The sequence below is a fragment of the Accipiter gentilis genome, chromosome 20, assembly GCF_929443795.1.
Source record: "Accipiter gentilis chromosome 20, bAccGen1.1, whole genome shotgun sequence".
Lineage (NCBI taxonomy): Eukaryota > Metazoa > Chordata > Aves > Accipitriformes > Accipitridae > Astur > Astur gentilis.
The window spans coordinates 20,904,381-20,927,802 of NC_064899.1; the positions used below are offsets into that span (position 1 = coordinate 20,904,381).

Here is a 23,422-nt window from a genome sequence, read left to right on the forward strand (position 1 = left end):
ACAGAGTACTTGAAGGATGCTGAGTTCATTTCCATTCCATCTGTGCAATTCCAAAGTGGCAAGTAATAGATATATACAATAAATAGAAGTACACTATCCTTTTGTAAGTTTTCATTAGAATTTACACTATTAAAAATGTTTATACTTGGGAGTCACTCATCTTTAAAAACACTTCTCGGCCCACATAATAAAAGCCAACGGGTATATTTACATAAAAATCACAAGGCAGTTCAAGTATTTGTAGAATATCCATCCAAAACCCCAACAAAACTTGACACAGGTAACTTTCTGCTTTTAAGCAGGACTTGGAAACTTTCAATGTTTTAATTGCAAATTAAAATGCTAATCTAGTTCGGAGGGGGGAAAAAAACCAAACCCAAAACCAAACCAACCTTACAGAAGACACATAATCTTATCGTGGTGCAAGGACATAAATTTTCAGCAACAGTATCTTTAAATCAGAGAAGACTGCTGAATCAGGCTTGAATAGTTTCTACCAGATAAGATAAAGACAACAACCTTGTTTCTGTATAGATATTTTTTTTACTATACATTTAAGCAAATGTTAGATCATCAAAACTGATTTACATTTTTGTGAAAGACATTTATTGAATACAAAAAACCCCCATTACATTCAGCCTTATTATAAATGATTACACGCAAAGAAATTCAAAGTGTGTGAAGATTAATAGTCTAACTGGCTGAACATTTTCAGAATTTAGATCATTTATGAACCCTTATTTCTCAACTGTACAATAATAAAATTCAAAAAATATGCTTTGTCTTTCCAGCAATACTACAGTCAGAGGGATTCTGTGCTCATGGCGTTAATGGCAGCCCACACTTTGGCAACTATTAGTTTAATGATTTGAAGTGTAGGACTTCCCATATTAGCAACAAGGTGTACCAAGAACAGGAACCTAAACAACAAAAATTTATGCAAAGAGTTCACTTTGATCCGAAAAGCTGTGGGCCAAAGTTCAAGACTGCAGGCTTAAAAGTACCATTGTCCATGTTGAGGCACCAAGGCTCAGGTTCAGAAGAGCTTTCCCATACAGAAGACAGCTTAACCACTCACATCAGTGCTGCCCGATTCAGAGGCCCCACTGTGGATTTCCAAAGCTATCGAGCCTCCCAGCTGTACATCTTGGCTACCCACTTCTGAGATGCTAGGCCATCAAGTCAAGACACTAAAAGATTTTCTGCAAAGTGAACTTCAGAAATTTTCCTATAGCCTTTGGAGGGATTTTATTTACTGTCAAGCCATTGAAACAAATGTATCTGTAGTCTTTTGTACAAAGTTAAATGCTGAAAAGCTTAAGTATAAAAACTACAGTTTAGTTTCTGTACAACGTTAAGATGGGACAAACATCGTAAAACCTCAACTCATTTGTAGTTTCATTAAACTTCTGCATACCATCATCACAGCCTCACTGCTGAACACTGACATTTCATGTCCTAAAACCTAAGATAACAAGATTAAAAAACTGATTTGCACAAAAGAAATCTGAAATAACTTTATATACACAACAGAAAGCCTTTTAAAAGTACAAAAATAACATCTATATGCCAATTAGTTACCATGCTTTGACAGTTCTCTCAGTGCCTACACATGCAAGACAGTAATCTAGATTTAGAATAATTCTGCATCTGTAGAATGTATCAGAATATAAAAGACATTAACATATGACTAACTCTTTGTTATTTTCAGAATGGATATGTATTCAAAATATCTTTATAACCAATACTGCAATATTCCAGTCTCTGCATGTATATGTGCAGATAAGCAGCTTTCATCTTACTTGATTTTAAAACCTCCTGCAAGCTAGTAATCCACACTAAAAAGCTACGATGGTTCTAATGAATCTAGTTATACAAAGCAATTCAAAATGTACAAAAACTATAAAAAAGGGAACATTTATTGCCATGCACGAAACTTATGTTCAACTAAAACCTGCATCAAATGCAGTTTTGTTTTGTTTTTTTTTTTTTTAAAAAAAAAAGATACACAAAGCAATTTACATCAACATTCTTAACATTAGATCAGCAGAATCAGCTCTGACTAAATACCACAAGGGTAAGACACATCCCTTTTGCTGGTGCCTATCAGATCTTCAAATCCATGGGAACATAAAACCAGGAATCTTCATTTCCCACAGTCAAATCAGATCATGAAATCAACTGAAAAGAGAAGCGTATTAGTTTTCTCCTTTCTCTCAATCCAATTACATACAGCCTCTCCTCTTGCATCAGACTATCAAGAAAATACACTCTACTTTTGCTATCACAAAAAACCAAGAACATCCCTACAGCAGACAAATTGCTCTCTTATGCCTTTGCTGATAGAGACACATGTATGCACAGGACAGACACAACTATTTCTAGATAGCCATATATCAACATCTGCAAATGCAGCCACAAGAGAAAGAAAAGTTACTTTATTAACTCCACTAAGTGAACCTCACTTCTCTAGTTCCATTTTTAGTTTTGGGGCAAGCAAAAGTAGTTGAACTTGAAATTTTTTTTACAAATTACCAACCGCAGACTGGACAATAAACCCTTTGTCATGAGTACATTAGATTAGGCCTAATCTTCAGTGCAGCAAACTCAAAGGCAACATTGTAACTGTGCTATAAGGAGCGCATACAGAGAAAAGCTATCCATCTCTGTCCTCTTTCCCTTCTTTCGTTGCCAGAGCTTGCAGGTCTGCAGAGCTTATACAACCTCATGCGTTGTTACCTATGAATGTATGTGGTCAGTGCATCAATTACAGTGCACCTTGCAGCCAACGCTGTAATTTAAAGCCAATGCACAGCTTTCAGAGACTAAAAGTCATCATAAATGATGATAGCTTTAATTTTAGTTTTGCTTACCAAAGAAATTCATAAGAGTAGTAGTGGCATGCTAAAAAATAAGAGTCTGAAGCAGTTATTTTTGAAAGAGGTATACAAAAGACAAAAAAAATTCAGAGCCAGAGTTCAGGTTTATCAGAAAACTAAACTTCCAATATACAGGAGTCTATTAAAACTAGTGTAAGAAGATGCCATGCCACTTTCTAATAGGCTGCAGGAAAAAAAAACCCAACCCAGAATGTTTTCTAAATGATAAAGTCTTTACCTCTTTGACTGTTTTTTTAATGAAGTCTTTCCTGTCAGATAAATCATAACTAGGATAGTTTTCATACACCTAAAAAAAAAAAAAAGAAAAAAAAAAGTAAAAAACCAAACCAAAACAAACCTCAAATTATTTTCATTCAATGTATTGTATGAATAGGAGGAGCTTAAATGAAGTTAGGGCAAGAATTGGTGTGGTACTTTGTATTCAAAACAGTCAGTATTACAACTGCCAAAATGCCCTCTGTTAATTATGGAAAGTGACAATCTTATTTTCCTGTCCTTATTTTGACCACGTAAATATTTAAATACATGTACTTTTTAATGTTTGGTCACTGACTAAACTGGTACTATAATTTTTCACATCAACAAATTGGAATGTCTATCTTGGCATGTCCAGCAAATAAGAATTCTCCCATCTTTGTCTTATGTGCTCTCTAAGTAGTCAGATACCCCTGCACTAGTGTAGGAAACTAAACAAATATCAAATCCCAAGGCTTATTTATTTTTTGGTAATATGTACAATTGTGATCCTTTCAAGTGACTAATAGGGGAGTCAACATATTTGAGTGCTATTCTACAACTGTTCTTTGGTTAACTGGGTGGGAGAGGACCAAACAAACAAAAAACAGATGCCAACACTGACAACCAATGCAAGAGTATTTTATTTCAGTATACCAAATTTCAGACTTCTAGGATGACTAAACACGTGACAAAAAGTTTGTACAGAATATAAACGTGCATTTTTCTCATAAGAATAACTTCTGGTTTAATTTTCTCAAGACAACTTCTTGGAAGTACCAGGAAAACAAACATGAGTTAACTGACAATAGAAAATACCAAGGTAACAGTATTGTCTGTGTTTTGGTCACTTTTCCATTTTCCAGCCACATAGTCCCTTCCTGGCACCTGTCCTGACAATTAATGGATTCCTTGCTGAATTGATTCAACTCACTAACTCAGCTGAGTCCTATTCATTTTTTGCTGATAGAATAGAGTTGAATGGACTCCTAAAGAGAACATATGAAGAGTGAGAGCAAGGTGAGCCGGAAAATGTACAGACACCAGGATACAGCCCTTTTGATAACAGCAAGCTGCTGCACCGACTCAACATCTCAAATATTTTCACTTCAAGACATGGCAGTTGTTTTGGAGGTATTACTGCTACTTTCCATGTAGCTGATTTTTCTTTGGAGATTTCCCTTCTAATATTGGGTATCGTTGTTGCATATCTTAAGATTAAAGCTCTCCTTGTTACAGCTATTAGCAAGTAAATAAATCAATGCAAAACTACTTTGTTTCTGAACCACTGTGCAGAGTGCAAGCCTCTGTTTCTGAAATGAAGACAAAAGTCAGTTCACAGAAAAAACACTGCCTAAAGAGACTGCAAAATCATATTTGCTTACCTCCTTGCAAATTTGTTTCATTGTGACCTCCTCCAAGTTTGCATTGGCCAACAAGTTCTTGACAGTTTCCTTAAGTTCTTCATCTGTGGGTGGTTTCTTCAGCTTTTTAATTAAAGGTTCATCATCCGAACTATCCTCAGACTCACTTTCTAAATATGAAGAATAATTTGAATTGTAATAAAAGATTTTCTATTTGTCTGCTTTCTTCCTCCAAAACAGAAGCCATCAGAACCTTCCCCAAACATCTGATACAGATGTTCTCACTTAAAATAGACATCTTGCCAGACCTTCCATTTAAAAACAAAGCTAATGCTATCAGTACCACATTTGTTTATGAATCTGCATCACTGTTGATGAACCATCAGTTTACAAATCAATATGTACCCTAGAAACTATGGGACAGATTAATCTATCAAACTAAAAAAAAGGCTTATTACAACAATTCTAAATTGAGGTATTATGGCCCTAAAAAAAGTACTTATCTGCTTTTTAAAAGGAGTTCAGAATTTTTTTTCCCCCAGCAGCGCTGTGCACTAGGATCTTGTAATTTTGCAGTGCTGTATTAATGAACATGCTATCAGAACACCATGACAGCAAATAAGAGAATCATAAAGGAAGTTAAGTGAAGAGGCACAGGACACTCCTACAGTCTTTTCCAGCAGCAAAAAAATTAGTCTGAATGACTCCAACATCCACTCAGTACCTCTACTGCCGACAAGACAAAATTCAGAGCAGATGCCAAACAATCTAGATGATGAACTTGCAGAAAGACCTACTTAACATTTTGATTTGTGTACTGTGAACATACACTCAAAACAGAAATGCAGGAGGGGTAAATTATGAACATATTACATAACATATATGCAAAACACATAGGTAATTTTTTTTTTATATATATATGTTGATGACAAAATAAAGCATACACACACACACACACACACACACACAGTGTCAGCCACATCAGTACTGCCAGCAGCCAACCTGAAAATACACTGAGTTCAGCACAGGTGAGTTTACTCTGCTGAGAAATAAGGATATGAAAGAAGTTTAGCATAATTCCATGCCTAAGAGTTTAACCATTCCTTTTCTTAATATGCTGACAAGCAGAGTAATTAATCTGATGTCTGTGCTATAGTATACGTGTGCCAATGCTGGCATTAAGTGAAGTATGTTTACAGCATGGATACATGCTGCATTAATAACTGATACTGCAATTGTAACAGAGACATGGCTGTTAGAGAGTGCCAGAGAATTTAAGGTGGGAAAGGACCTCTGGAGATCATCTGGTTTAAGCCACTACAGAACAGGGCCAACGTGGAGCTGGTCACTCGGGGCCCTGCCAGGTTGAGTTCTGAACAGCTTCAACAACGGGGATTCCACAACTCCTCCAGGCCCCGTTTCTGTGACCATCCTCACGGTGAAGCTTTTCTTCCCCTAACGTGTAATTGCAACCTCCCTGGCGTCAGCTTGTGCCTGTTGCCTCCCGTCCTCTCACTGTGCACCTCCAAGCAGAGCGTGGCCCTGCCTTCCCCATCCTCTCTCATTTGGTAGTTGCAGACTGCAGTATGATCCCCCTTTACCTGTCTCTTCTTAAGGCTGAACAAGCCCAGCTCTCTCTGCCTCCCCTCCTACATCGTGTGCTCCAGCCCCCTGGCCACACTGGTGACCCTCCACTGTATTTGCTCCGGTATGTCCTCATCTGTCTTGTACCAGGGAGCCCAACGCTGGACATGGCACTCCCGAGGCAGGCTCACAAGTGCGGAATAGGGGGTCCTAATCACTTCCCTCAACCTGCTGGTTACACGCTTGCAGAAAGAACGCAGAGTGCCATCAGTGTTCCTTATCACAAGGGCACACTGCTGAATTGGGTTCAACTCATTGTCTGTGAGAACCCCTACTCGGGTCCTTCTCTGCAAAGCTGCTTAGAAAGAAACTACTGTCCCCACCTGCACTGCTGTGATCTTTGCACAGGTAATAAGAAACTCATTGTATGTATACTTTTATGCATATCGTCAGATATGAGAAAACCAATAGCAACAGGATGCATGTAGAACCCATATCTATGTTAACAAAAACCACATTAAGCTGCTGAACAAAGATACACAGTATGATATATACTACCGGATCAATTGTAAGATTCACATGAAATCACTACAGAGGCACCAACAGAATTTTGCTAACGTTCTTCCAGCAGAATGAAGAACTAGGCTGATACTTTCAGTTTATATGCAAATATATGTAGACAATAGAAATTACATAAACTATACCCAAACTAAGAACTTTTTTTTTTTTTAATTACTGTTGCAAGGAAAGAAATAGTAAGCCAACAATTCAACAAATTCTATTTTCTTTCACAATTAGGTGCAAAAGCTTCCTTTCTAATAAGCATGCCAGTTAAGCTACAAGACAATGTATGATGAAAGATTTAAGGCATTTACCTTTTCTAGAACTGTTCTGATTTTTTTTAGTAGTGCTGCTATCTGCCTTCTTGACATTCGCACCCTTCACAGCTTTCTTGGTTTTGGAAGTCACCTTTTTAGATTTTTCTCTTTTAGATGCTTTTCTAGGGGGCTATAAAGAAGAAAAACAGAAGATTAAAATGATGATTTCTATCCTAACAGTCCATACATCTTTTCCACAATGGAAATTATCCCTTCTGTCAATACAAACTAAATCAGCAAATTTAATTACTATATATTACTAGCAATTTCTACTCCTATACCATAGGGGGAATATGTCCACAAAGAGTATTCCTACATTCTTTTAAATTTCACATTGTCCTTCTACATGGACTCTTAAGCTCAAACAGCTAGAACTTTTTGATTATACCAGTAGTTTGGTTGTGCTACAACTTTCCATTCATAATTACTTATAATTAGCTTATAAAGTCACTTTAAAGATGTTCCTTTAAACAAGGACATGGTATGTTGTATTCAATTACTTCTAGATGCTATAGCTCTCTAAGACTACACATGGCTAATTCTTTTTGCACTAGCTGAGGAGAACTACATTAGCTAATCCATAATTTGGCCAATTATTGTGACTAGTAAACCCCCAAAATCATTGCATTAAGTTAACATCAACAGAAGAAATTGGGAACATAAATACATACAGTATACACATATCAGTGCACTGCATTTTTGGCACAATTAAATGTGTCCTCAACACGCAGAATCTTTAGACAGTACTTCTGACAAGGCTGAAAACTTTCCTCACAGAAGCAAACATGGAACATTGACCAGGAATAAACCATACTTCAGAGAAAAACCATCATGAAACAAAAGAAATTAATTAACAGTAGTTACTAAATTCATAATTCTAATTTATATTTTAAATGGCAGTGTAGTCAACTGAGCAAACTATCAACATCTAAACACTTAAGATTAGCTCATATAACTTTTAACTGCTTCTGCCATTAGTACCTGGTGCAACTCATGAAACTAATATTTAATAAATCAGATTATATTTATTTATATTGGCTTGCTCAGTTACAGTTGCACTTGCTCTGCAGTGTTAAATGAAGGATGAAGACTTTCACTATTGAAATTCAGAAAATACACTCAAGATGGCTCCATTTCTCAATAAATGTTTGTAGTTTGTAACTTTTCAGCTTTCAATTTTCTGCTAAAGCTTCACCACCAGCTACAAAGTCAGAAATTAAACCTGGCACTCACGTTTCAGTTTTTTATAAAATTACACTCCCCCAGCACACAAAAATATTTCAGGTATCATTTGCTTCCAGGTAACTGTAAGATTTTTTTTCTTTGTTTGTATTGTTTAAGGAAAGAGTTGCAATTAAGAGAGACATGCAACTCTGAGGACAATCTACTCCAGCCACTCCATACCTAAGATTCCAACGGAGCTGGGGCAACAAACTAGATTTGCTGCCTATGTCCTTCCACCTGTAGTACGTTAAAGAGTGTCATAAACCTTACTTTTTTTTTTAAATACTGCAATCTTAAAGCTGTGCAAATGCAGACATTTTCCATTTCACCATTTCCTAAAATTCAAACTAATTTGACATACTAGTGTTTTTGTAATAATTAAGCTTTTACTCCATGCAAGTCAACTTCAGTTTCCAAAGACTGCAGACTACTCAACTATTGCCTGGCAGACATATCTAACTCCTACCTTCTGAAAGAAGGCAAAGAAAACCCAGTTAGATCAATGGGGTTTACTATGAGGTTTTTCTGTTTGTTGGATTTTTTTTGTTTCTTTGGGGGGGGTTAGGTTTGGGTTTTTTTAGATAACCAAGTTCTTGAAAAATTTTCTAAAAGACAACTCCTGCCTCTGAAAGTGACAGGAGTCCTCTCCCTCCTCTCCTCACAGTAGGGAGACTGTTCTGCTGAAGAGATGAACAAATATAAAATTAACTTTTAGTATTTCAGCCCTCTTTCAATTTGCCTTCTGTGGGGAAAGAAAAAGGCAAACCAAGAATTAAGTTTGTTTCATGGAGGCATAGGGAATTTCCTTGAACCATCTTTTAAAATTAAAACCAGCACCTATCAAAATGACAGTGACAAAACAAACTGTTAAAGTTACATAAATTGGCTTTTCAACAGAAGATTTTTGTTACTATTTTCTATAGTTCAGACTATTTACTTAACAGCCTGTCACACTTCCACTGCATACACAGAATTTAACCCAAGTAAATAATGGTCTTACATTACAGCCAAAGGTTCCATAATTTATATAAAGAATTTCCACTGACACCATCAGTCAACTAACCGCTGTTTGTTGCAGTGGTCTGATTAAGGCTAAGGTGGCAGTACCATCTATATCAAAATATAGGATAAGATGGAGCCTGTAGCTCCTTTTAATTTCTTTTTTCCAGGCTTCAGGCATATGGACAAATCTGTATATGCTTTGTACACAAATCACCTGTACACTTGTACTGGCCCTCCATGTTTTGTGTCTATTCTGTGACAAAGTACAGGGCTGAAAGTGAATGCACAGGGAAAGGTATTTTGCATTTATTTAAATATAAAGATCATCTAATTTCTCTCCTACTATGCAAGGCTAAAAGAAGCTTCAAAGAAAACAGAAGAACAGAAAACACAGCGAGATGAGAACACTTTGGAGATTGCAGAGATCTCTGTAAGGCTGCTTACTATGTTGCTCACTTTATCTTTGCGATCCAAGACACAGAACCCTAAAAGAGCGATTAGGACATAAAATCCAGGAGAAATATGGAACCAAGATCCAAACACAATGCAGCCAGGTAGGTCAGGGACCTCTACTGAATTCAACGTTAAGCCCTAGGCATCCAATCAAACCCTACAGAGAAAAAAAAAATATAGATATTGGGAGTTTTTATGAAATTACAATAAAGTCACCACAAGACGTTTGAAATCCTGGCTGCCCCAAAATGACATATAGCAAATGGTTTTATAAGGTGCATATATGCATCCAAGAATCAGAATCTTTGCCTTTTAGCTTACTGATTCTCTAACTTTAATGCACTAAGAAATTATGAAAATCTCTTATAAATTGCAGAGGTTTCCCTTTTCTTTCAAACCATTCATTCAGTTAAACATCACTAACCCCCAGCTCCGCGTGTTCCAAGAATTACCAATCAATAACAACCACATAATGACAAATTACAGACAAATGTTTTTAGCCCTATGTTGAAAAACAAACAAAACCCCTCATTACCTCATCTTCACTTTCTTTTTCTTCTGAAGAGTCATCTTTTTCCTTCTTCTCATCTTCTTCGCTACTGGATTCATCCGACAAGATCTCTGGGCACTTGGTGCGTTTTGCTTTTCTTGTTGTTCCAGTGCTACTGCGTTCCTTTTTGCCACCTTTGCTTGGTGTTTTTTTGGACTTTGGCAATGGCTGAGAGACAGGGATCCAAGTAGGAATACAAAAGTGAATTTAAAAAATATCCTTCAAATCACATGAAAGAACAGTAAACAAATATAGAGGTCTCTAAGTCTTGATAACAAAACCCAGGACTATTTTATGTACTACACTTAAGCCCTAACATTTTGCAGTAAGCAGAAATTAATTCCAGAGATGGAGCTGAGTAAAATGAAATTTCAGTCTAAGCCAAGCACCCCTTCCACTCCCCTAACCAAATAAAATTTCAAGGCTTGTGGGTTAAGGAAGGAAGCAAGAAAGGACAATCTAGAAGGAACCTTTACCTGCCTATGCCCTCCCAACTCATAAAAGCAAGCTTTTTCTTCTGATAACAAATTAGCTGACAACTCTTCAGAAGACTTAAAGGTAGGAATTCTGTCACGTCTTATGCAAAACTGCATTTTGTTGTCACTCAGTGCCAGTGTCCCTAAGATAACATGCAGACTCCTTCTTTACATCACCTACCAGTGTTTGCTGGGAATAAATTTAATTTCCTGAGCAACAGTCCAACTATTTAAGTATTGCTTTTAGATCAAAAATGGAAGGTCCAAGATTAGTAATAGAGTTTAGCAGTCTTGGCAGCTTCATCTAGCGTACTAGCATATACTAGTTAAAGCAAGTTTTCCTAGCCTTGCAACAAATTCTGTTTTGTGATGACCAAGTGTGATCACACTTGCCAACTTGTAGCATACCCACATAACATCTGACAGCTTATTTTCCTGTTCTTTCATGTTTTATTTCCTTGCTCTGACACCTTTTTTTCTTCTTTTTCTTTCCTGCTCACATACTATGTCTCCTCCCCTCCATTCACCCACAAAGCAGAAGCTACTTAGGGTATTTGGGTATGGATACCTCTAATTGGCTTCATGTATTCACCTCACTTTTGTGTGCTAACAGTGTGTAACAGGTGCACTTATGTGTAAGCATATAGTCTAAGTCCTCACTGCATTATGGATGTCTGCAGAAGTAGAACTACTCTCTTTCAAGAAGCCATTGCTACTTCACTAAGTTAGAACGGTAACTCTATCACCACTGATAACAAGCAAATAATAAGCAATACAGACAGCTGCATAACAGAGCTATAAAAACAAGGATAACAACCTGCATCTCACCTTGCCTGAAGATTTTGGGTGCATTAAGAAGTTTAAGATTCTGGTTACCAGCTCACTATTAACTCCTGATCTTTCCAAGTCGAGAACTTCACAGATACTTTTCAACATTGCATTTCTAAATCTGGAGAGAAAAATAAAAGAAAAAAAGATTCAGTATCATATCCTAAACAATCAGTCAACATTTGACTGATAGAAGCTGCTATCTGGTTTGCATTTTCAACCTGACAATAGGCATGAATATATACACTTAGCTATGTTTCCAGTCTTATCCATAGTTAAGCAAAGAACCACCACCACATTACATAAAGCAAAATAAAACAAAATTCCCAAATCCACATGTGTGTAAAGTAGGATATATATAAAAAAGTTATAGAATCTTAATAAAAAATATTCCCCAGAATCTCTCCCAATTTACCACACTGGAAAGAATCAATCTTGGAAAATAAACCTAGTGGGTACAAGACTTGAACTCAAAGGGGGCAGGGGGCCTCCCTTTTTTTTCTCTGGTTCCTTACCCCTTTATGGAAGTACCTCTGATGAAGATAGAAGGTTAAGAGAAACTCTGACATCCACCCCCTTTACTCCACTTTAACATTTGTCCCACCGGTATTGAAAAAAGTGGAAAGAAAGAGTCAAATCCTGTGAAGGTACGACATCAGAATGCAAGCTTCATGAGAGTTTAAAAACAGAACAAAAAGCCCCCTACTTATTCTACCTGTTACCTCCCTTTGCATGCTTATGCTTTCCTCTTCATTCATTTTGTACGATGTTGCCCGAAAACTGGATTTCATTGTCCAACCACTTTTCACAAGTTTAATAGCTATTCCTGGTAATCAACGTCAAAGGAAACTTATTCTTCATTGTTCATTTAAAAGTCAGTGCAACTATTTCATGGTGGCCTACAACTTCTCTAAAGTAGCATTTAATTTCAGACTGTCCCTTTAGACCTACAGACTTTCCAAGGGGCAGAACAACTTTGTTCTCCCATGTTTTAGGGCATGGGAACAAAAAATCCTAACTGGTTTGGCGCATCTCCCTGCCTCAAAGTATAGTTCATCTACCATCCTTCCAACAATGAACTAAAATCTTTCAATCATTTTTCTAGACAAGGTTATAAAAAAATCTGTACAATCTTAACATGCATAAGGCCTTCCTGTTTAGCTTTTGGGGATACACTGAATACTTGTAAGGTACTCCTGCAAAATCAAAAGTCAGTCTCTTGCATTTTAAGAGACAATAATACTATAGAGTTAAAACTCACCTAACTTGTTAATGGATTTAAAAACTACATAGCATCAAAGTTAGTTTCAGACTTTCAAGACCTTATATACCGAATTAAGGATTTTATGGTTCTGTTGCTGCTTTAACTAAAATTCCTTATGATTTATCTTACACATGGCATTTGTCCTTGTATTTTAACTTAAGTTAGAACTGGTATATATAAAGAATAAGTACCACTCCCCAAATCCTTTCTTACTTTTAATGCTTTGAAGGTACATCTGCAGGTAACAGCAAACATAATGTACCAAGTATTAAAATGCAGTTCAAGTGTGGAATAAACACGTGCACACAAGTTTTGAGTCAATAACTTCCATAGCAAGTAGTTTCAACTTAGAAAATCCATGAACTCTAATCCACACAGCAACCTCAAACCTCATTCTTTGTAGTTTATAACCTGAGCAGTAAGATTCTGCAAAGTAAATTTTGTCCTTTATCTTGTTCAATGCTGTTAAAACATGATGACATGCAAGTGTACAGTGTGGGCAGAAATCAACCACGCAGTCAGAGTAAATTAATAATCTAATCAGCAGTGTTTCGTACATAGCTATGAACAGCAGCAGAACTTGCCACAGTAACACAAGTACACAGCACCTAGTACCTTGATACAAGAGCGACAATGCAACCAGTTTTCAGAATATTTGCTGAAGACTGAAGGGTAACAAAACTTAACCAGCAGTTCTTTCATATGGAAAATATGAAAAAAATGTGCAAAAATACTTCATTTTGTCACGTTTTGCAGATAAGGGGAAACATTATCCCATTAAATCAGTGGGAAGCGGTCAAAACTCCCATCCTGAGAGAGTTTGTCTCGTAGACTTGTGTATTTGACAAAGCCTACTCCTAGAAAAGTGCGTATCTGAGGAAGATTTGCAAATTCCAGATTCTGGAAGCCTTTCTACTATCAACAAACTGACACTAAAAAAACCAATTTAGAATCAATTGTGTAGAAGTTATTAGCTCTTTCATTTGTTACAACTAGCTACATAAATATGCAAGGACATTTTTAAACCCTTTCAGTCCAGTCAAAACCAAGCTAAAAAAAAAAAAAAATTGCTAGACTAGTTGCTAGACCAATTTTAGGAATAAGACTGTATGTTTAACATACAATAAGCAGAAGTGGCTTTGATTGTGAAGGAGGTTTTGAGGGATAGAAGGATGCAAGTTTGCACCATGAATAGAGCACGATATATTCCCAACACTATGCTTGCCCTGGAGAAATAACATCTTCCTCTCACTTGGCAGAAGAATCTGATAGTTAGCATGCAACAGTTAAAGCCAGGACTGTAGGAATTGTGAATAAAGTGTTCACAATTTAACTCTTTTTAACACATTTCAAGTTGTCTTAAGAGACCAATTTGTGTGATTAAAATGAGCTCAGAAACAGATCATAGAGCTCCAGGAAACAGCCACTCAGCTTAAAGTTTAAATTTAATCTGAAGTAAAATTTTGAAAATAAAAGGAGTGTATAGCATGAGTCAAGCTATGTTAAGTAGCAATAAAGATCATTACTTTTTTAACATTTCTTCCTTCTTTTTGTATTGGTCACTTCCTTTTTCAAATGGGAACCCGCTGAACTGACCCACATTCTTCTTTAGGGAAGCAACCTAGAACAGAACACACAGATTACTTTCCATTGCAAGAAGTTTAAAAGATTTCATCCAATTACATTTGTTAACTTTTCATACAATAAAAATCTATTCTAGCATTTAGCTTTCTGTTGACAAAAAGTCATACCCTTTAAGTTATAACCTACATGGATTATGCCTTTATTTATCTCATGACAGCATAACTACAACAACGAAGTTCTTGTCATCTTGATACTTTTAATTCCTTCTAATAACTTGCTAGGTAAAATCACCTGCCATTTCAAGCTTGTTTAGAACATACTGCATGATTATTTACAGGTTTACACAACTGTGATCATATGAAGCCTGTTGCATGCTTTGTACCATGTGAATTGTTATAGAACAGTGAATTTTATTTTTACTATATAATCTGCTAAAGCACATTTGCTTTACTTGCTTTTCTAAAGTCTTACACAAGATCATGATTGTACTTTTGAACCTTTTATTTAGCATGATCGATTTTTGCATTTATATACCACCCAATTTACAACTTTTGCCATTATACCTGCAGTCTGAACAGGGTTGAACTTTCATTGCAACAGCCGCTATAATGGGAAAATTGCTCCCATCAAGATCCCAAATATATTCTTTGTTTTTGCTCCATCTCCTTTTACAAAAATAAAAGTTAAAAACCATCCCCAAATCTTTCGTTCTTCTGAATTCTTTTTAACACTAGCAAGAATAATTTGAACTCACTTTCTAGTTCTACAAATTTTGTTCCTGGTCTTTCTCCGTTAGTTTATAATTTTACCAAAGCTAAGCTCCTTTTCCAAAGAGAATTATCTTTGTCCAGCACCTAGAGAAAATTTGCAGATGGTATTGGCATGTTTTATTAAAAATGTTAACTACGATCCAAAGCACATACAGAATGTGCATACAAGACAACATCTGATCTTCACTATATTAAACAGCATTCTGAGTTCCCTACAATTCTGATTAAGTATAGTTTTGGATGAAACCATATCAATATATATGTCCAAGCAAATAAACATATTGTCGTATCTTTGCACTCAAACCACTGGGACACTGCAGCAATCCAGCTGGACTTTCCAACAAGTCTATGTCCAAAAGACTAAATGTGGGAGGACAAAGTGGGGGTAGAATTGCAACGAAGTAAGTGGTGTAGGAGGGAAGGGCAAGAGCTTTATTTCAACAGCAGTTGTGTCTAGTTAGTATTATTTAGGAGTGTTAAGTATCAATTTACAATTACATCATGTGCACGTAATTATGAAACTGTGAATAGTTATGTGTCTATTAGTTTATTAGATTATTTATTATTGATCACTAAATCAATTATTAAAAGCAGTGTAATTGAGTTGTTAGTTTCTTAGTAGTGTGTTGCATAATCAATAAACAATACAGTCTCTTAATCAGTTATGTCTCAGATCTCCAATCTAAAGTGGGAAAGATGGATTCTGAGGTAATGATATCCCAGTACCTCCACCCAAATACAGTAGTAAAGCATTACCAGTTTCATGAAGGGTAAATGGATGCAGTTTGACGACTTTCACAGTAAAGCCAGTTAAATCAGAAAGTTACATGGTTCTGGTTTTGTACCTTTCCTATCCAACAATTAAATTCTACGTCAGGACAATCCAAAAGTTTGCAAAACTCTGCATGCACCGAGTCAGAAATTCTCTAGTCTGGTTTATTGCCATACTGAAAAAAATAGCATAATTCACAGAAGTAAGTTTTAATGAATATATACTGTTCTTTTTCTGAATACTGGAGGCAACAGATCTTCCTCTGCCATTTAAACAACCATTGCATTTGCAGCAGTGGTCTGAGATGTTACAGCTAGCATGCATCTGCACTAGTACTATTCGGTTCCTGGTTTCTGTGCTAGTTGTTCAAGTTTCCAAATACACAAAGAGACTAAAAACAAATTCCTATAAATATGGTAAGTGTATTGAAATAGTAAAATTTAATATGCCTTATTTCCTCTACATCTGTTTTACCTCTATTAGCAAGGAAAATGGGTCATATTTACTCTGAAATCTAAGGCACAATCACTGATACATAAAGGGCTCCAAGAAAGACTTGCTATTATATTTTCTTCAAGTTTCATTCTTAAATACAAAAGCGAGCATACCAGTTTTTAACTAATATTTTAATTGTCTTAGATAAATGTGACAAAAATCACTATTAAGATTTTACATATAATGTAGTTTTACTTTTTACTGCTTAGTGCAAACTAAAGGAGAAAGCAACTAGGTAAGTAGCAATGTATTAAAACCCAATATGTTTCAAACATAAAAGAAACAGAAGGACTAAGAAAAAGCTATGTTGAACAAAATAACTACATGGAGTATTTTGACTATAATCCACATGTCAGCAGCTTTTAGCACCTCAACCATAAATTATTTCCAACTCATCCTCATAAGTTAAACTATCCCTCTCTCCCATTAAAAGAACAAACAAACAAATCTATATTCAAGCAGACTTACAATTCACCTTTCCATAGGATTTTTACAGGGAGAGTAGTTTACAGGAGTTAGAAAAATTATGAGCTTGCTTAATTGGTCCTGTAATATTCATTTTTTTTAAGTAGCTTGTAATAAATGACACTTGAAATAGATCCACATGTGCAAATGTAAAAAAACTATACTACGAACATTTTCACTATGCATGAGAACTAGTAGATATACAAGTTTGATTTTAAATTCTTACAGTGCCTGGCCTGTTGTAGAGGAGTTTGTGCAGGTTCCTAAGTTCATCTGTCTTCTTTTTACTCAGAAAGAATTGTATCCTTTCAATTTCACAGAGTTTTTGTCCTTTTCCTGAAACAGTTAAAATGAATTACGCTATTTATCACATTCATATTTACCGATGTTTGTAACTTCAAAACATCTAGTGGTTTTTAAAAAAGCAAAAAAGTTATTTCAGAATAGCATCAGACATTATAATATATCAAACATTAAGCAGGCCTTTTCCTATCAATTAGGCATCCTGACAGTCTCTTTATCTTCCTTACTCGATACCACCTAGACCAGGGTACATTTCTTTTTATTCTAGCTGCTTCTGCCTTTTTTAGTGGTGGCTAGGTACTGAAGATCCTATTCCAGGAAAGTTTAAACATTATAGAACTTTTATGATTTAAATTGATGCTACAGAATAAAAGAGGGTTTTCATATAATTAAATAGCCTTACTATTTAAAAATGGATCACAACTCTTAAATGAGGTCTTATCTACAACAAATTAATAATTTGATCTTTTAAGAGGTTTAATTATCATTCCCGACAGTCAAAATTCTTACATGAGAGTACAAGCTTACCCGGTGTAATTGTAAAAGGTTCCTTTTGCAATGAGGACACCTGCATGGTCAGTCGGTCTACCTTCTTCTTCTCTCTTTTTCCTTCAACAATGAGACTCTTTTCTGCAAAAGACAGCTTCCTTAAAAACAGTATTTTTTCATTATACGAGCAGATTCAACTGTAATGACATGCAATACAACACTGAATCTTTGAATTGCAAACCAAAAATGGGTGATGATATAACCAGGTACTATGACATTTTCAAACCTTTGGCTAATAGGTCAACGGGATTCTATGGAGCTGTATATATATAACTAGGAGTCTAGTTCTTAACCACAATCCTGTACCCAACTTAACCCTGAAGACAAGACTGGGCATTTCCTAAAGAGGACTTTACCCCACAATGGAGCACTATGCATTTTCAGAAACCCATCCTTCTCTCCCTTCACTGCCTTTCTGAGGTACAGAACTGACATTGTTTGTGTAGTCTCTTTCCTGGACGCTGCAGCCCCTACACGCACAGCTCCACTTGAGCTCTCTCAGGGAGAATACTACCCCCAGATGGGCAAAAGAAGAGTCCAGCATGCCTGCAGATGTTTTCTTTTCCCACTACTGGACTGGAGGACCCACACTTATCAGCAGGAAAGGCAGAAGCACAAGCACAGTGGGACTGTACTACACCTCCCAGGGCTACGGAGTGTGGCACTCTGCAGGGCACAATACGAGTGTCACAAATACTACAACAGCATTCCCAGTAATTCTGGTACTGCTTAGTAATGAATACGTTTAAATTGTTTTATGTATACATTGCACATCACTACTTTAATGATACCACATCTCCTGGTTTCAGCTGGGACAGAGTTAATTTCTTTCTAGTAGCTGATATAGTGTTGTGTTTTGGGTTCAGTATAAGAAGAATGTTGATAACATACTGATGTTTTCAGTTGTGGTGTGCAGTGTTTATACTAAGTCAAGGATTTTTCATCTTCTCATGCTCAGCTAGCAAGAAGGCTGGAGGGGCTCAAGAGGTTGGAAGGGGACACAGCCAGGCCAGCTGACCCAAACTGGCCAAAGGGGTATGCCATACCATGTGATGTCATGCCCAGTATATAAACTGGGGGGAGTTGGCCCAGGGGGTGGATTGCTGCTTGGGAACTAACTGGGCATCAGTCAGCAAGTGGTGAGCAACTGCATTGTGCGTCACTTGTCTTGTATATTCCAATTCTTTTATTATTATTATTGTCATTTTATTATTGTTGTTATTATCATTATTATTTTCTTCCTTTCTGTTCTCTTAAACTGTTCTTATCTCAACCTACAAGTTTTACTTCTTTTTCCCCCGATTCTCTCCCCCATCCCACTGGGTGGGGGGGAAGTGAGTGAGCAGCTGCGTGGTGCTTAATTGCTGGCTGGGGTTAAACATGACACCATGTCAGAAGGAAAACCCAAACCTTCACCTAAACACTTCATACTAAAACACTTGACCTCAAATCAAGCTATCCTTAGCGCTAAACAGATGGGCTATCCTGGCTTTAACATACGAAAGCACCTTCAAAATCTGTATGAACATAATCAAAACTTGACATGTATCTGCTGAAAACAGAGCAAACCATACTTGTGTGTGCTCAAGAAAGTTATTTCTAAAAATCTAATTCTAATTGCTCTATTGTTTCCCAAACAGCATAATCTCTTTTCTTTCTACTACCTTTTCTAAAGACAGACTTCAGCTCTTTTAAGAATCCAAGACCATCAGTGACTTGGTTTTCGCTGTGCCATACTGCAGCTCTACTTCCATGGATGCTTTCATTTGCAAAACCAGTGCCTAGAGACTTCAGGATGGCAATTAACATTTTTGTATAGTAGTTCCTTCATCACACCTTGTATACCTTGGCTACCCTCTTCAATTACATGCCACAACATAGAACCTGCCTTGCTTGCTCATCCTATGATATCGCCATGATTTTTGACAAAATTAGTGAGACAGAATATCCCTCCTCCAATATAATTAAATTCTGGTACCCAGTAATTTAGTTCACAGTAGTTAAGCAAAGACATCTGTATTGTTTCCAAAGCTACAGCACAGATTTCTCAAGTTTCTCTCTTTTGCAAACATGGATCACTTCAGAGTGTTACTGGCAAAAAAGGATTCTCTTTTGGATATGCTTTTTTATACAAATAATTTGATAAAGGATGCTATCTCTTATAATCATCTAGAAGTTTATACAACACCACCAACAACACCACCCTAGCATAGGAATCCAAGATGCCAGAAATTCCTTCAATCTTTCCTGAGGAACACCATCATCGCTGTTTCTAGTGTTGTCTATTATAGACTACTGGGAAGCGATTTATGACCTATGAGATAGATGTACCATGGAATCTCCTAAACAATAATTGTACAATTAGCTGAGATTACAGGAGACTGCATTCAGTAAGCTTGGCATTTTTTAAAGGACAACTTATTCAGTGGGAAAACAAGTACCCTTTTCTTCCTCCTCCTCCTCCTCCTCTTCTTCATCTTCATCACTTTCCTCAGCTTTGTTTTCAGTTTCAGGTTTTTTCTCATCTGCTTTTTCAGATGACATTGTGTCTTCTTTTGATGAAACAACAGAAGACATGGTGTAGAGTTCTGTAAAAAGCAGTCAGGGAAACCATCATCAATATAGCATTATACATGAAAAACTGAGGATTCTTGCTTTTTAAAAAATCTTCTTGTATGGTAGAATTAATGTCACAGTGCTCATATTGTGATTATTCACATTCTTTAAGACACTAATGTATTTTGCATACACACAATACATAATATTTTTCAGGAGGAGTTGCCATCCATTCTGCAACTAGCCTGGTTAAAAAGAGTTTAAAAGGTTATAAATTCTTTCCACACACAAGCCTTCAAGCTTGCTTTGTGAAGTATTTGGAAACACCCGCTCAAAGCAGCTGATGCTGCTATCCATTAAGAACTGTAATGTTTAAAGATATCACAACTTTAGTGCACCATATTATAAACTGAATAGTTATTTCTGATCATGGTTAACCATGCATACAAGTTTCCTAGTAAGTTAAACAAGCTACATATTTAGATGGGAAATAGGAACAGAAAAATGAAAAATAAAAGTTATGAGCAATTTGGAAAAAATTAACACTGCTTCCAGAATTCAAATAGTTGTGACATCTTAGGGCTTGAAAATGCTTTTTGGTTTTAATCTGCAGACCTACAACAAAAAAAAGGAATAAATGGTTCATACTTAGCATATTTAAGAGGAGTCTTTTCTTAGCATTTGAAGCGGCTTAAATGTTAGCTTGAGAATATCTCACTTTGGCGAGTACCACTTCCCTACTGACAGAGAATGTCTATCTAACAAAGGAAGATAGCCATATCTGTTCACTTTAGAAAAATTCTAGCTTTCAAAATCTTTCACTGTTTACAGATCCGGAACAAAATACAGCTGCAGTTGTATAAGCCCTTGTGGAAAAAAAAAATAATCACATGATTAACCACTTTCTTTTTCTGATATTAAAGCTAACATTATCTGCAAGAGGTCAGACTCAATAAACAAAATGAAATCAACTGCTTATATGCAACATTAGCAGGTGCCAGAGAACAGCAGCACTCCAAATGACAGAAAACACGAGTTACATTACCAAGAGTCAGGGAAAAAAGAAAGTTTACTCCTCTTTGCTAAATCACCGGGGGAAAAAAAATTTTGCCCTCAGGGTATTACTAACAGTATTGCACTTGACACAGAAAAGTAGTCCGGCTTTTTCACGATACTACTCTCTGAATTTTCCTTGTCTGCACAAGTGAAAAAGCAAGCAAAGTACTTCCCCTTTCAGCAGGAGCAGAAGTGGAATAGGAAAGTAAGAGACTTTTTTAGCTTTTCAACAACCAGGTCCGTGAGAATGACTTGCTTCGAGAAAGAGGGTACTGGGACCCACCTTTAGGAAGGCTGAAGCCGGGGGTATTTTCGGCCAGGAGAAATATCTCGCAAGCCGCCCCGAGGAGGGTACTGTGCACAACAGCACCTCCCACCCTCGCCCAGGACTTTTCCGACACGGACTCGCCACCTGTCCCCTTCCCGGCTTAGCGAGCCGAAGGCCGGGGAAAGGGACGACGCCGGGTAGCGCCCGGAGGAGCCGGCGGCCAAGGAGAAGGGCGGCGGGGGCAGCGGCGAGCGCTGTCCCCCTCCCCGAACTAACAGGCGGCCAGACCGTTCCGCCCGCCTGCCGCCGCAGGGCAGGACGGAGCGCCCAGGAAACACCTCGGGCGGAAAACGCAGCCCGCCGCCCGGCGGAGGCCTGAGAGGGAAAGAGGGAAGGAGGGAGGGAAGGAGGGAGGGAGGGAGGGAGGGAGGGAGGCGGCCCCCCGCGGCCGCCGGTGGGTCGGCCGGCGACAAGCGCTCCCGGCACACTGCGTGTGTCCCCCCCGCCCCCCCTTCATCTCGCCTCGTCACCCGCCGGCCCGGCCCGAGGGCGGCGGGGCGGGAAGGCGCTCTCGGGCGCCGTTAACGGCCATGGCGGCAGGACCCACCTCAGCTCGAACCCCGGCTTCTGGCTCCTTCCTCGGGCGCGGCTGCGGCAGCAACGGCAGCCGGAGGCGACAGTTACCGGAGGAAGGAGAGGGCGGGGGGAGGGGGCGGGGCCGGGCGCCCTGGCGCACAGCGACACGCGCGCGCTCCGCGTCCCGCCGTCCGTCGGTCGGTCGGTCGGTCACTCTCTCTCTCTCTCTCCCGGAATCAACAAGGTTTTCAAAATGGCGGGTTCTCGGACGGGGAGAAGGAAGCGGGAAGGCGGCGGCCAATCAGCGCCCGCAGCCCGGCCGGCGCGGGGAGGCGGCCGCCGGGGCGGGGCGGGTGCGCGCGCAGGGAGGGGTTGTTGTGGCGGGGTGTGTGGATGTGCGTGACGTGCGCTCGGCCGGCCGGGTCCGCCCCTGCCGGGTGACGTCGGGGGGGCGCCCGCGGCGGGTAGGCGGGGCCGCCGCCTCCGCTGAGGAGGGGAAAGGGAGGGGCGGGGCCGCCCCGCCCCGCCTCGCGCCGTTCCCGCCGGTTGGTTGCGCTCCGCGGGTGCTGCCTCAAAGCGCCGTTTCCCGCCTCGTCCTGAGGGCCGCGTTTCCCTCCGGCTGCGGGGGCCGGGGAAGCGCAGGGCGGCGGTGGCGCTGACAGGCCGAGGCCGGCCGAGGAGAAGTGGCCGTAGAAACAGGAGCCGGGGCTGAAAGAGCGAGGTCTCCTCCTTAACCCCTGTGAAATGTGGGGGTCGCAGGCGGCCCCTGAAAGGGCAAAGGCCCGCTCCCCGTGCTGTGGCCTGCTAGAGTTGAAGACATCATCCTCAAACCAGAGAGGAGGCCCGGCTGGCCTTAACATGCCTTCGACAAATAGGTTGGAGAAGAAGGTACCCCGAAGTAGCCAGTGCCGGCGGCTGCCTCGAAGCCACACGGTACTGAGGGCAGCTTTTTGGCTAGTGTGAGTAGCTTCGGTAGGTCGCCCTTACTTTGGGAAGGACCAGGTAAAGGGGTGAGAAGAGAGAGGGAATGAGAAGAATGTCACGCTGATGCAAATGGTTAATCTTAGGCACGTGTGAAGCACAGTCCTGTAGAATTGGTAATGAAGTTAGAAAACACGTGTAGTATAAGTACTACAAAATAGTAGAATATGGAATAGCAAAATACTTAGGAAGTACTACAATTTGTATACTGTGTACAAAAGGAAAGTCTGGGGAGTGTATGTTAATCACTGCCCAATTTAGGCAACGGAGATGCAGATTCCCTTTTTTGA

The 23,422-nt window shown here is 38.8% G+C and overlaps 1 protein-coding gene across 1 annotated transcript; it reads right to left on the bottom strand.

Moving 5' to 3' along the window:
* Positions 1 to 1,503: 1,503 nt before the first annotated feature.
* On the bottom strand, positions 1,504 to 22,404 carry DEK (DEK proto-oncogene). The gene is made up of 11 exons (XM_049824176.1): positions 22,183 to 22,404; positions 20,137 to 20,283; positions 17,675 to 17,776; positions 17,070 to 17,179; positions 14,284 to 14,378; positions 11,494 to 11,614; positions 10,175 to 10,357; positions 6,958 to 7,090; positions 4,520 to 4,668; positions 3,118 to 3,186; positions 1,504 to 2,181 (listed from the first exon to the last, which is right to left on the bottom strand). The coding sequence occupies exons 2-11, from the start codon at positions 20,270 to 20,272 to the stop codon at positions 2,170 to 2,172; spliced, it is 1,110 nt and encodes a 369-aa protein (XP_049680133.1). The 5' UTR covers positions 20,273 to 20,283; positions 22,183 to 22,404; the 3' UTR covers positions 1,504 to 2,169.
* Between the last annotated feature and the right edge of the window lie 1,018 nt (positions 22,405 to 23,422).